The 14592-nt window shown below is 38.4% G+C and overlaps 1 protein-coding gene across 3 annotated transcripts in view; it reads right to left on the minus strand.

Moving 5' to 3' along the window:
• LOC107591767 (beta-citrylglutamate synthase B) overlaps positions 1-14302 on the minus strand; it is a 27741-nt gene extending 13439 nt beyond the window's left edge. For 2 of the 3 annotated variants that reach the window (XM_016281003.1, XM_016281004.1), the window contains exons 1-3: positions 13650-14302; positions 5280-5510; positions 2950-3036 (exon numbers count right to left, since the gene is read on the minus strand). In XM_016281003.1, the coding sequence (XP_016136489.1) occupies positions 2950-3036; positions 5280-5510; positions 13650-13812 (481 nt within the window). In that variant the 5' untranslated portion in view covers positions 13813-14302. The remainder of the gene's footprint in view (positions 1-2949; positions 3037-5279; positions 5511-13649) is intronic. The other variant, XM_016281005.1, reaches the window with a different exon arrangement.
• Positions 14303-14592: the final 290 nt, after the last annotated feature.

Here is a 14592-nt window from a genome sequence, read left to right on the forward strand (position 1 = left end):
GTGCTTAAAGCGTTTCCTTGGTTTCCGCTGTAAACAAAGTAGCGCTGAACTTATGAACTTTAATATGCATTATACACAGACAAGATGAAAAGAAACAATACCATCTAAACTTTTCTAAAGACAGTAAGTTCCCCTCAGACATGCATTCATATAAACTCTTACCCCTAAATGAATCGCGATTTGTTTAGTATCTCAACCGATTTGAATCGTCACATATTCGGCTCGCGGTTAATCGTTACATCCCTATTGTCAATAGATCCAAGGAGATGCGCAATACACTAATTGCAGGGAGAGGCCCCCTAGAGCAACCTGGGGTCAAGTTTCTCGAGTCGCTCAAGGGCACAAAGGTGATACAGCAGGGCTGTGAACTCTCCAGATGTTCAACTATCAGGCTGCCGCCACCCCACCCAATTCCCCATGGGCCTTTTAAGACAATCAATGTTTTTAAGGGAAACAAAACATTCACTAGATGAAATTGTTCATTACTTTTCTATTAACAGATTTGTATCAAAACATTGAATGAATATTCTGTTTGTAAATTAACAGAACAATAATTGCCATTTTAATGTTCTATTAATATATTTGTATCAATAAAATGGCAAATTAATATTCTATTGCAAATTATCAGAACAATAAATACCAATTTAATTGTATTTAACTTTAACAAGTTTTCAACTTTGAGGAAACCTGCAATATGACAATAATCCATTTCACGATGACGTCACAAAACCATGAACCTGCATGAACCTGTAGACATGAAGTGCAGCACAGAGACCTGCTCCCGCAGAAATGTTATCTTGCCCGCAACATTCATGTTTGTCCCGCTCCCACCCGCATAAATGTAGCCTATATACATTTTTTTTAGTACATACATCCATGAAATTTACATGAAATAGTAAGTTCCATGTTGCCTAGCTACAATATCCCAGCATAAACTCTAGGGCTGTCGCAAATCGTCGATTTTATTCGACTATTCGATTTTTAAAAAATCCTCGACTTCATTTTCTATACTCCGTTTTAATGGTTAAATTCAATTTTATTAATCAAAAAGCCTGTCTAATTAATTGAGTTTTACAGTTTTATCTTTACCAAATTCTGTTTTGCATTATTTTCTGGATTCCATTTTAATGGTTCCATTAAATTTTAATAATCAAAAGCATTTCCAATTAATTGATTTTATTTAAAAAATAAAATAAAATGTTTTTAGTTTTTTTTTCCGAAATACTGCACATTTACATTTTTCTCCTAAATAAATTCTGGTAAATAACATTTCTGGTAAATACTCTTTTAAAAAGTGTTGTTTGATTATAATTGTATTATTAGTTGACTAGAACACATGGATATGTTGTCATTCTTACACTATAATACTGAACTTTGATTTCAGTGATTTGGACTATGAGATGGACACTTGCTTCTTGCCTGTTGCACTTGACTTTTGCTTAAAAAAAGATTTTCATAGAAATTTGGACTTCATTTGGTTTAATAAAATATTCTTAAGTAAAATGGTTGATTTTTGTGGGAAATTAATCGTTTAGATTAATCGATAAATTAGTCGAAATAAAAATAGTCATTAGTGGCAGCCCTAATAAACTCTTCTGATAAAATATTTGTTATTAAAGCATCAACATTCACAAACCACTGACAGGCTGAAATGCATGGTTTGGAATGGCAGAGTGCGAGCAAAGAGCGCTCCCTTTATAATCACTAAAATGCTGACATCTCAGCTCATCGTCATCTCACAAAGCTCTGTTATAACACAAGGAACATATGCACAATGAATCTTTCATAATGTATACACTTCGTGTGTTATAATAAGAGGATTCATGAGCACAAATTTTCAAACGAAATTTGCACGAAAGTTTAGCACTGCACTACAACTCAGTAATTTTGAGCAGTGAGTGGATTCTAACTTAAACACCTCTGATTGTCCATTGCGTCCCAGAAATCAACAGATATGTCTGATTGACTACATTGCTCAACGCTGCATGAAAGGGGTTATAAATAGAAATTCTGCCTATGCTTGCGCCTGTTAATAATTTGTATTTTATATTGGTTATTGTTGCTTTTGTGCAATAGATGAATACATTTGTTTTTAGATATTTTATGTTTAGAGATTTCTATTTTGTGGGAGTCTTGAAAATCATTTTATTCTCCCACATCCTGCACACACGAGTGTCCACCCGCACCCACCCATCAAGCCTCGCCCCGTGCCGCACTCTGTTGCGTCGGGTCTAGAGATAGGCATTCCAAGCAAAAATAATATCAGCCACATCAGCACGGAAAACATGGGGAAATTTATTAAGAGAATAATCGCACAACCTATTCAATATTCTATAATTAAATCAACTAATCAAATATTCGAAAATCGTGACCCCATCCCTAGTCGGGTCTCGCAGTAGTTCCGTGGGAGTGCAGGTCTCTAGTGCAGCTGCAGCATTCTGAATTTGTGTGCAGAGATTGGTGGGGCTGATCTGGGAGAATTTTTCTATACAGTATATTACATCATAAGGTATGGCCGCTAGTCAAAGCGAGTTCTAGTCTGACCGTGAGACTTAATTCAGAGCGTTTTGTGTATTTCTGTAAGACTGGTGATCAGTAACTACCATTAAAACAAAAGCAGTCGAAAAGAAAATTATGCTTTCAGCACACACACACTTCAAATGTGCTTAAAAAAAACAAAAAAAACAAGTGCAGGACAAAGATGCCTTATGTGCACTGGGAGAGAAAAACACAGACAACCATTGTTTTTAAGGTAAAAGAGATGATGTTTCGAAGCTGCCTGATTTCTTTATTTGGAGAGGTCCAGTGTGCTATATAACTAAGGTGTTTGTGTTCTCAGGGCTCCTGAAGGTTTGTCAGCACCCAGATCTGAAGTCTAATGTGACCCGTTTCTTTAATTCCCCAAAAGACCCATTATGCACACCGGCTGTACTAGAATTAGTGATTTACCTCGGTGACCACGAGCGTTCTTCACCACCACGGGGTAACCCAGCGGCTCGGCTTCATCGATCATCTTGCGGAAGTTGTCATGTCCTCCTGGAGACACACACACACAGATGTTGGTTAGTGAATATGTAATGAATGTAATTAAAAGTGAGATTTAATTAAAGTGTGAGATTCCTGAGAGAGATGCAAACAGCTCTAATGAAAGAAGCAACACTGAGACATTCAATATCCACATGAGAAGGACTGCAAGACTGACAGATTTTTTTGCCATGCACAATGTTTCCCATTTCCTGGACGGCATTCTGTCCAACTACGTGGCCAGTTTTTCAAGGTTAATGGCTCAAAGATGTTTTCGGAGAATGTGTGCTTCAGATGAAACCTGACGGCCACATGTTTGACCCAGAGGCTGCACTATAAATAATTGACTTTGTAAAAAAAAAAAAAAAAAAAAATACTAATAATAATTCCCCTCATTGTCTATTTTTATACTTAAATTAATTTTAATGTCCCCTTAAGTATGTAAATATATGGTGTTCTATTTTGTGTACATACATTTGATTTCTCTGTATAGTAAATATTAACACCTTATGGTTATTCATGCGTTAATGCTATAAATTTGGGCCCATTTAGTTTTTCAAGTCTATGTTTATGAATTAAACAACCTGAACTTGGCAAAACACAGGCTACAAGTTACAGATGTTTAAAGGGGGAAAAATAGGCTTAATGGTTTTCTGCCTTGTATTTATATTCAAAATGCTAGACAACATTTGAAATCAACCGTTAGTGTTTGGAAAATGACAAAATATTTTAATTTAATGCATCCTTTGCTTTGACTGAATGTGTCCAAGATGAAACAAACAGAGAAAGCATATGGAAAGAGAGTATAAGGAGAAGAGAAAGAGAAAACGAAGGAGTGGGTGGAGATATAATTTAAGCTCAAACCCAGACCACAGTAAGTATAACTGCTGGATGTTTTTGTACCCTCTACATTAGTGCTGGGCAGTATGACCAAAAATTTATATCAAAGTATTTTTCAAAATTATACCGGTTTCACGGTACATGACGGTATTTTTTTTCCCCATGCATGATATGGGTGTCAGTATGATTATTCTATGGAAAAAAGCTGCTAAAAGGGTCTGAAAGTTGCTAAATCTAGTGCTAAAGTCGTGCTCGTGTGTGTGAGGCGCGGGAGCTGATAGCAGGGGGCGGTGGATATTTGTGGCGGTCAATGTGGATATTGTGGATGAGATCACGTTCTATTAGTTCTACAGCTTCAGTTTCGGAACTTTCACGCTTCGTAACACATACAGCTGTGCCCTCACCACAGTGCAACAGTGAAAAGGGACCCCTCTCAAACAGTGTCGCATTCCGAACGTTGTTTAAGAAACATACACCGGTATTGTGGTATTTAAAAAATTAATATCATAAAAATAAACACCGGTATTCGGTATGAACCAGTATACCGCCCAGCACTACTCTACATGCTCAAATATAAATATTCTTCATGCTTTTGAAGAGAAGATTCTTTGGTATGCAGAATCTGTTTGGCTGGTTTGAGCTGAGCAGATGAACTAGCGTTCAATGTGAAAGGGCGAAAGAGAAAATGCAGGGTATGTCAGACCGGCTCTGCCAGGAACACGTCACTACAGCAGATGTAACTGCTCTTATACACCCCCTCCCCTTTTCACTCTCTGGCGTTTCATTTTGATTTTCTTCAGCTAGTCATAAGGGCTTCCCCTTTCATTCTGTGACTGTCACATAAACAGCCATTGTCTGTACGAATAAATGACAAATACAGGAGCGCACACATACGCTGCTGTTCAAAAGTTTGGGGCAGGTATGATTTTTTTTTTAAAGATAGTATAAATAAATTATCTTATACTTACCAAAGGCTGCATTTATTTGATACAAAAAAATAAAATAAAAAATGAAAAAAGTATAATTGTGAAATATTACAATTGAAAAACGACCGTTTTCCTTTTTAAATCAAATAAAAATTTTATTTATTCCTGTGATGGCAAAACTGAATTTTCATTAGTCATCAACGTCACATGATCCTTCAGAAATAATTCTAATATTTGGTGATCAAGAAACATTTCTCATTATTATCAATGTTGAAAAAAGGTGTGCAGCTTAATATTTTTGTGAAAGCCATGATACTTTTAAAAAGCTATTTGCCATTTAAAAACAATGTATTTGATCATATTTGTTATCGGTCATGACAAAAATATTTCTTGAAAATTTAAATTCTCCTTTCTGTACAGTTCCTTTATTTATTTATTTTATGACAGATTAAGAAGTGGTGCGTTTCAGAGATAAAGATGATCTCTCACCGTAGGAGTACGTGTCTGGCAGAGGCACTCCATGCCCGGCGAGCTCTTGGAAGGTCCAGAACTTGTTGACACAGTTGAGGATGGCCTGAGGCCGGTTGACCAGACGACAGCCCATCTTCTCCAGGTGACGCAGAACAGTGATGTCGCTGTCCGACTGGACCCATGGGGTCGGAACGCGCACCACAGCAACTTGTGGGTATGATGTAACGATTTCCTGCCCAACCCGCAGACCTGAAAGAATGAAAGGAAAGATAAATCACAATGCTGCAGTACGGTCAGTGCAGTCTGTGTTTTGGCCGGCACAGTATTGTGTGAAGGGATTACACTGGTTGTATCTGGGCAACCAATGAGAGTCAGACTTTTATTTGGATGGGTCACCCATTTCTCTCTCACACATACACTCAGTATGACAGATGAGCTGGCCTTAGTTTCCAAAACGAGACACACGACAGCATCTCTGCAATACTAAATAGCTGATCTCCTTCTGAGAGCCGTTACACAACACTGCAGAAGGTTGCTTGCTTGCTTTGCCTCGTTATTGCGACGTTCACGCTGACCCACTAACCCAGTTTGCATTGCTTTCTGCTTTTAATTAAGATGCCAGTTAAGTTTTATGCTCACTTAAAACCAGCCTTCACTTAGTAAAAACTAAAATCACTCTGGCACTCGTTGGATTTTACTTCACAAATCATGCGTTTTGACTCGGATTATGAATACAAGAGCAATCAAACTTTCATAACAGTTTGCATTGCTTTCTGCTTTTAATTAAGATGCCAGTTAAGTTTTATGCTCACTTAAAACCAGCCTTCACTTAGTAAAAACTAAAATCACTCTGGCACTCGTTGGATTTTAACTTCACAAATCATGCGTTTTGACTCGGATTATAAATACAAGAGCAATCAAACTTTCATAAAAATATGCAAATATGTAATATTGTTGTTTGGATGGAACAGAACACACTAAACAGCAGATGATGACAAGAAAGGATTTCAGAGATTACATAAAGGCAAGCATGTGTTTGAGCATTCAGGAGATAACAGGAAATGTAAACCGGAGGATATAAAAGGAGCCATGAAAGAACAAGAGAAAGACAAAACATGAATGAGTCACAGAATTTCTAATCTGTCCAGCTTCTCCGCCATTTTAGGATGGAGCAACACGCACAAACCACGACTCAGCATCTTCACTAGCAACTGCTACATCAGCACTCCCTCTTCCTCTCATGGATCAAAGCAGATGGGACTTGAAGGCATGCAGTTAAGAGTATGACAGGACTATACAGGCATGACGAGACAGATATTATTGATTTTCAAAAATAAATGTAAGGATATATCATTATTTACTGTATTGACTGAACAGACGGTTGTCTGCTTTGAATTTTTGATATCTTTTAGCTCTGTTTTCAAACTTAGTGAGTTCCCTACATAGGCAGCATCCTAGACATCATAGAACCTCATACTTTGCTCTACACAGACAACAACTCTGCACGCTAGATGCTACACAAATAGCACTCACATGCTGGAAACTCGTAATGAGTCACGATTGATTTTAATAGTATTTCAGTTTAGCATATTGCGAACCTAAAAGCATAACACTTGAAAAAAAAGAATACAAAGATCACACAAATATTGGGTGCACCACTTCATTTCTTCATTATTACAACAAACCATGAAATATCTACACAATAATTGAGTGCAATATTACAAGTTAAAATAAAAAAGTGATATCTATTTTAATATATAATAAAATACAATTCATTCGTTTGATGGTAAAGCGGAATTTTCAGCAGGCATTTACTTCAGTCTTCAATGTCACATGATCCTTCAGAATCATTCTAAAATGCTGATTTGGTGCTAAAGTAACATCTTTATTTCAAACGGTAGTGTATACTCATAATTGACATTTCTCTCGCCATGTCCACGATCTTGGATGGTGTCAGTGGCTCACTAAATTTTGAAACTGCAGATAATTCTTACTCAGTATTTTCTTAACACTGATTAACATGGCAGCACATACATTTTTTTCATTGGTTGTAATCATGCTAATTTATTGACTTTTCAGTTTTTTTTTTTTTTTAACCCCACAACCTGGGGGGAAAAAAAACAGTACATTATATATATGCCAACTGTAACCAAAAAGGTACACTAACAGATCAGGTTCATACCGGTCTGACTAATTTCCGGAGGAAATGACAGTCATACACTCACTGTGACAATAAGAAATCAGCCCTCAAGCACTTGTAAGTGTACACATCTTTATTTATTTTATCTTATCTTACATGCATGAGTTAATAAAAGACAATCAAGTTTTTTTTTCTGCCTGAGGCTCAATCAGTAAATGTATCCACAGACTCAGAAAACATAGCACACATACCGTCTACCTCCTTCACTTCCCTCTTCTGTCAGTTCTGTGTTAGCGGTCTCACTGAGGGTAAATGGCTCGTTTCCACTGAGCGGTGCGGTACAGTACGATTCAGTAAGGGTAACCCTGATCAGGCTTGCGTTTCCACTGCCAATAGTACCTTTCTTGATAGGCGACGGCGTGGTGTATGCCAGAAAGTAGCGATCGACGACTAACTTTGTTAAATGTCAGTTTTAATGAACAATAATAGCCATTATAAAAGTATAAGTACAAAGTATAAGAGGCTTTTATAAGAGGAAATAAAGACAAAAGCAAACAATTCAGTCAAACGTATGCTACAAAGTCAGCACTGTACTACAGTAAAGTTCAAAATAAATATAAAGTTAAACAACTTTGTGCTCAGCCAAAACGATATGACCAGGAATAAATAATAGATTCATGAGACCACGAATGCCTGTTAAATATAGCCTACCCAAAACTAATTGTATCTCGTGTTTAATCACTACAGAGACATCAGAGCCAGCGGCAAATTTTTAGAAGGACTAGCCGAGCTAAGGCTGCGCTATGTGAATACATGAGCGCTGAGCGCCCAGTGATCGCCTGGAGCTCCGAAATTGGCATAGCAAATTTTCAAATAGGTGCTATCTTTATAAATAAACCACAGATGAGTTTTAAACAATTACATTCTCACCTGAAAACTCTTAAAAATACATTTCATGACACAATAACAGTATTATTTAGAAAATTACATGGGTTTCTGGGCAATGACGAACGCATATTGAGAAACGGCTATCGTCTGTGTGAAAATATAAAATACACAGTTATATTTTTTTGTGTTTGCACACTCTGATGTAAATAAGCCCAACACTCACGGACAGCAAAGCGGAACGAGGGAAGGATGCTTTATCTCCTTGTATCACGCAAAAGTGACGATTATAGTCAACCAATCAACGTTCTGCAGTGAGTTTAGCTCCACCCTTTTGGTACCCTTTGCTGTGCTAGGTACCCCAATGGAAGGGTAACAAAAAAGTGGTACGGTTCGCTATTTTGGTGCCATTCACAACTTCTGACAGTGAAAACGGAAACAATTGCGTACCGTACTGTACTGTATCGAACCGTTCAGTGGAAACGAGCCATAAGAAACACAACTGACTCTCACACTAAATCCAGAGCAAGTGAGAATTTCAGGATAACCTACTGTGTTAAGTACAGTATAGACGCAGGTTTAACCTACTTCAGAGGTGTGCTTTGAGGATGAGGTGAGCTGGTATTAAGATACAGGTAGGTAAACAGACAAAACAAACAACAAGACAAGTAACCCCCATTAACAGATACCACAGCTAATCGCACAGTGTCTGGACAATACCACACAACTACTCAATATAAACTTCTGTTCAAAAACGTGGGGTTGGTACAATTGAATGTTTTTGAACGACAGCTCAGGCTTACCAAGACTGCATTTGTTTGCTAAAAAAAAAACAAAAAAACCTTCCAGTACATAATTTGAAATGCTACAATTTTAAGGATCTTTTTTCTTTTTTGTAAGTAAGGATATATGCTATTTGAATATTTAAAATGAAATGTATTCCTGTGATGGCAAAGCTGAATTTTAGTACTCAAGTCTTCAGTGTCACATGATCCTTCAGAAATCATTCTAATATGTTGATTTGGCATTCAAGAAACATTTCTTATTATTATCATCAGTGTTATCGATGAATAAAAGTATTAATATCTTTATCTTATTAATTCCAAACTTTATAATGGTAGAACTGAAAATTAATTGATTTGTTTTACTTAATTGAAATGCATTTTTAGAGTTTTGAATACATGTCATTCAGCTGCCAATGAGAGCAGATTTTCCACCATCATAATCATCACCAAAAAAAAAATCAAGTTGGCCTTTCATTCATAAACAAGCAAGACTACATAAACAACTCCCATCTTAACACATACAGCCTAATCTGTGTGCATTAAGGGCTAGAACTGGCATTCATTCTTGTATGATTACACTAGATCGATATACCACAGAAACCCTAAATTCAGCCCTGAAAGCCAGAGAATTCACAGCAGTGTCATCCAACACTGAGGATCCTAACCCAAGTAAACTGCATTCCGCATTTGTTTATGAACGTACATTTTGCTTTTTCCTAGTTGACATAATCAAGGGGAACTACCTCAATCACAACAGACACCAATGCCATTTAAACACGACACTTCTCCATCCTCCTCTATATCTATAAAATCCTCCCAAGGATTTTATTTATATAATTAAATGTCTTCGGACATGGTTGATTAAATTGTTCCTGTTTGAAGTTTCACTTACCGCCAACTACAGTTTTTTTGTTTGTTTTTTTAGCATGCTTGCAGTTTGTGCATGTGTGAGACTTTAAATTGGTGTTAGATTTGCATCTCTCAGAGGAATGGACACTTGACATCAAAAAGTAATACACACACACTTCGCTCACATCATCAATGAAGTGAAAATCACAGTCACAAGTCTTGAACCCTGATTACCTATTGATTGTTTGATTGCTGCATGTGGCGCAACACACACAGCAGGAGATAAGATAACTATACACACTCTTGCAGTGCCTGTCAACAGGTTCACCAATGGATTTGCACCATCTTTCATTTAAAGGGGTCATAAACAGCCTTTTTTATTATTTTGTACTGTTCTCTGAGGTCCACTTATAATGTTTTCAAAATTTTTACATAAAAAAAAAAACAATTAGAAGTAATAGGCTATTTTCGGTCCTGTTTTGAGCCCCCTCATCGGAACGCTCCATTTGAATAGGCGTGGCGTATTGTAGACTCGGAAGTAGGGATGTAACGATTCACTCAACTCACGATTTGATTTCATGATTCGAGTCACGATTTTTTTTTTAACAAAATGAGATTTAAGACAAATTATAAATTAAATGTGTCCTTTTGTTATTGCTTGGACAAAATATTGTAAGTTTCTTTGTGAAATTGAAATGACACTAATATACCAATATAAGATTTGTAAATTATTGCTCTTTTATTGGTTTTGATTGCTTCTATTGTTCTCATTTTTTAGTCGCTTTGGATAAATTTGAATATAATATAAATGTAAATAACAAAACTAAATTGACATTTTTAAACAAGCCCCAAATCAAATAAATAACGCATTATTTATATAAATAATGTGTTACTTATTTATTTGATTTGGGGCTTGTTTAAAAATGTCAATTTAGTTTTAGAAGCAATCAAAACCAACAAAAGAGCAATAATATAGATATATATAAAGTGCTGTATTAGTATATTATTATAGTGTTATATTTCAATTTCATAAAGAAACATGCAGCATTTTGTAATAATAAACGGACACATTTATTTATAATTTGTCTTAAATCTCATTCTGTAAAAAAAAAAAATTACAAATCGTGAATCGAATCGCGAGTGAATTGTTACATCCATAATAGAACATATCAGTACAAACGATCTATAATAACAGACAAAGCAATAGTGACCACGTAATAAAAACAGTTACTCACACTTGTGTGGTGCGACATTACTGTCGGATCCAACATAGTCGACTCGGCACAGCATCGTCTTTTACGTTCAATCTTTCTGAAAATCCTGTGTTGAATTGTGCCTTGTTTGTAAACAAATCCGCTGTGAAATGAAGTGCCCAAAGCAGGACCAAGTTCTTACTGACGCGGTCTGGAACTTCATTAAAAAAAAATCAAGCTAATCCACTCTTTCCTAATGTTGGGATCAGATGGAAATCAATGCAAAGACTGTGTTTTTCCACAGCTTGGCACTGCAAAGCATTTCGTTGTCTTCAGAGCCATCTTTATCGTTTGGTTTCTGCGTAGACCTGCGTTTGCCTCTCTCGTTATTTACTTACTACATACACGAATTGGTGGGCGGGGATAAACAGGCAGTGATGTAGAAGCAGGCGTTGATCTTCTGAGGAGGTGAAGTTTAGCCACACCATTTCGTTTTGGCAGATTGGCTTCAATATAAGCTGATTTTAGACTAACGAGAAAGTTTTGAATTCTGAAACTTACACAGGATGTTTTTATAGTACAATGACCTTTTATGTGTCAAAAGATCAAGATAATTTTGATTTCTCAGTTCATGACCCCTTTAAATGAGACATGTTCAGGGATTTTGATATGGCCTCATGTGCTGGTATTTAACGGCAATGTTTTACTGACATAAGAGATCATGATCAAGTGTTGACCTACACTGTTCCATGTGTCTAATGTTGATGTAACTCAGCAGAATGTCAGGATCTTTGGGGGTTTAAATCCCAAAGCTGACCAACTGTCAACCACCTCTTAATTAGACCAAGACAGGATCCGGGCCAGCAGATTAAACACAAATACACACACACAAATATAACATGCCAACAACCTGCACCACTTGTGCTGCTCTCCAGACAGCTGTCTACCTTTTCTTTAAAGTAGGTCAATATGGTCTCAGTTCTTCTCTCCTTCACTTATCTTGTCTGTTTGGGTCTTCCTGCTAGACTGGCAGTCCTTCATGTTGTGTCACACCACTAAACTTAAAGCAGTTGATTCAAAGCAAAGCTGCATTGGTGCATAGCCACTCCCTTTACCTCAGGTCCATGCAAAATGCAAAATGTCCCAGTCCCCATCTGCCACCCCTAAAAGAAATGCTGTCACCTCAAAGCAAAACAGCCCCACCCACCCACAATGGCAACACTGGTGTCAATGACTCAGATCATTGTCTTATGAATCACTTTGCAACTCGCTGTCAGCTGATTATTAAAGGAACAGTTAAGATGAAAATGTAAACATCATCATTTACTCACCCTCATGTTGTTCCAAACCCATATGTCTTGCTTCCAAAAAGACGATAAGCATAATGACCAACTCAGTCACCATTCACTTGCATTGCATGGAAAGAAAGATGCAATTAAAGTGAATGGTGACTCAGGCTGCCATCTCCTTTTGTAGTCCACGGAAGAAAATCAGCTTGGAACAACATATGGGCGATTAAATGAAAGATGTTTTTATGAACTGTCCATTTAACTTAAACGGCATGACCACCACAAATGTTTTCTTCATATTCTAGTGGGTTCTACAGGCTCCAAATCCACACACTAGGTCTTAAAGTGACCTGAAATCATCTTTGGTATAAACCACTGCGGTCTCAGATGTTCAAGTGGTTAAGTATATAAGTTGATATAAAAACTAAACTGGTAAAACAAGATAGATTAATCCATGACTAAGAGGATTCGATATAGGTGTGTGTATCTTTTGAGCATCCCGGATACCTCAAGTTCATTAGACAATATCTGTATCTTTAGTATGGCTACCAAACCGTGATGCTATTACAACAATAATCGTCTAAACGACGGTACAAACTTCCTCCGACTGATTAAAATTTTGAAAATCGTATTTCAGTCGAGGTTGACACGTGGCGAATCGATTATTGCGACGCAAGCCCTTTGTATGTGGAATCTCGCGCGAATGCGTCAAAACATCTCAGTTTAATCTATTGTATGAAAGCTTGCGCATCGAATATAAACACCCAAAAAAGAAAAAAAGAAAAAATTATAAAGAGTGTAACACCTTAATATAACGGGTCTTTGTGAACGTCGCGCCATCTGCGCTCGACGCTTTATGTGTTGATTATGAACGTGCTCGTGACTGTCCCGCGCGCACATGGTGCAACAATAAACGCTGATATAAACACATTCACGTCAGTGTTTAGATTAGATATCAAATGTTCGCTAACAATTTCTCAACGATTTTAACCGGCCTTCCATCCATCGGCTAGGCTGTGGTGGCTGACTGGCTGAAAGAGGGTTAGGCGGTCACCCCACGCACAGATAACGTTACACAAAACACGCTCACGCGGTGATGTACATCCGCTCAATGTAAGCGCGCTAACCATCCACACTGACCAGCTATTTAGCCAACTCAACAGTTTAAACACAAAACTATTTCCGTGCTCGTACAGAAGGAATGCGTTTGTGAATGTATATGTCTGTGGTATGTGTGCGGTTTTTACCGAGCTGTCCATCCGTGATGGTCAGGACGATCTCATCCATTAGAAGATAGCGGAATTCAACATCGTCCTCGGCGCAGCGCTCCTTCAGAGCTCGCAGGATCTGGACCTGCGGGTACTCCTGGCTGATCCGCCGGTCTGTGATAAACCACACCCGGGAGCACATGTTTTGGAGCTCGGAGTGCGGAACTTCTGGTAGCTTGCAAGCAGGGACACGAAGCAGAAGCCACACAAAGACCCGCGACACTGTTTTTAAAAAAAAATCCCAGGTAATCCGGTTTTACCAGATCCGAAATTACGCAACAAGACACCTAAAATCGATATTTAACGAACACGCGGTGAAAGGCTGCGGTTTTGCCTCCCAAATAACCTAAAGATGATAACGCGCTCCCCCGCTGAGGGACAACAGTAACTGCCCCCAACACGGGCTAACAAAAGCCTCGCTGCGGAACTCGGGCTCTATCGCTTCCTACGATTCAGGCTTCAACGATAAAAACGAAAAAAAAAAAATAATCGCGGGTGGATGAGAGGCTGGATGTTGTGACGAGAGATGCCCCTGCTGGTCTCCGGCGCTCGCGCTGCTCTCAGCCCTACGCCTCGGCTTTTCCAGCACGCGCTTTGCGTTTACAACTCTTTCCCTCGCGCTCATGCACGGCCCGCGCCAGCCAATGAGCGAGAAGGGCTCGCGCTCGCACCGACCAATCCCAGGACAGAGTCCTCACTGCGAACCAATAAGAGACGATAACAAGAGGAGGCTCGAGATGTCCGCAGGAGCCAATGGGAGATGCTGAGTGAGCGAGGCAGAGGGGAGGGGTGACGTATGCGCGGGTGCGCGCGCGCTCGCTCTCTGGTAAGATATTTTAGTGTTGTGCGTGTGAGCGCGTGGCAGCAATTTCAGCAAAGGGAGAGGGGAGGGAGTCTCCAGGAGCGCGCACGGCCCCCGAAC

The sequence above is a fragment of the Sinocyclocheilus grahami genome, unplaced genomic scaffold, assembly GCF_001515645.1.
Source record: "Sinocyclocheilus grahami isolate Dianchi unplaced genomic scaffold, SAMN03320097.WGS_v1.1 scaffold146.1, whole genome shotgun sequence".
Lineage (NCBI taxonomy): Eukaryota > Metazoa > Chordata > Actinopteri > Cypriniformes > Cyprinidae > Sinocyclocheilus > Sinocyclocheilus grahami.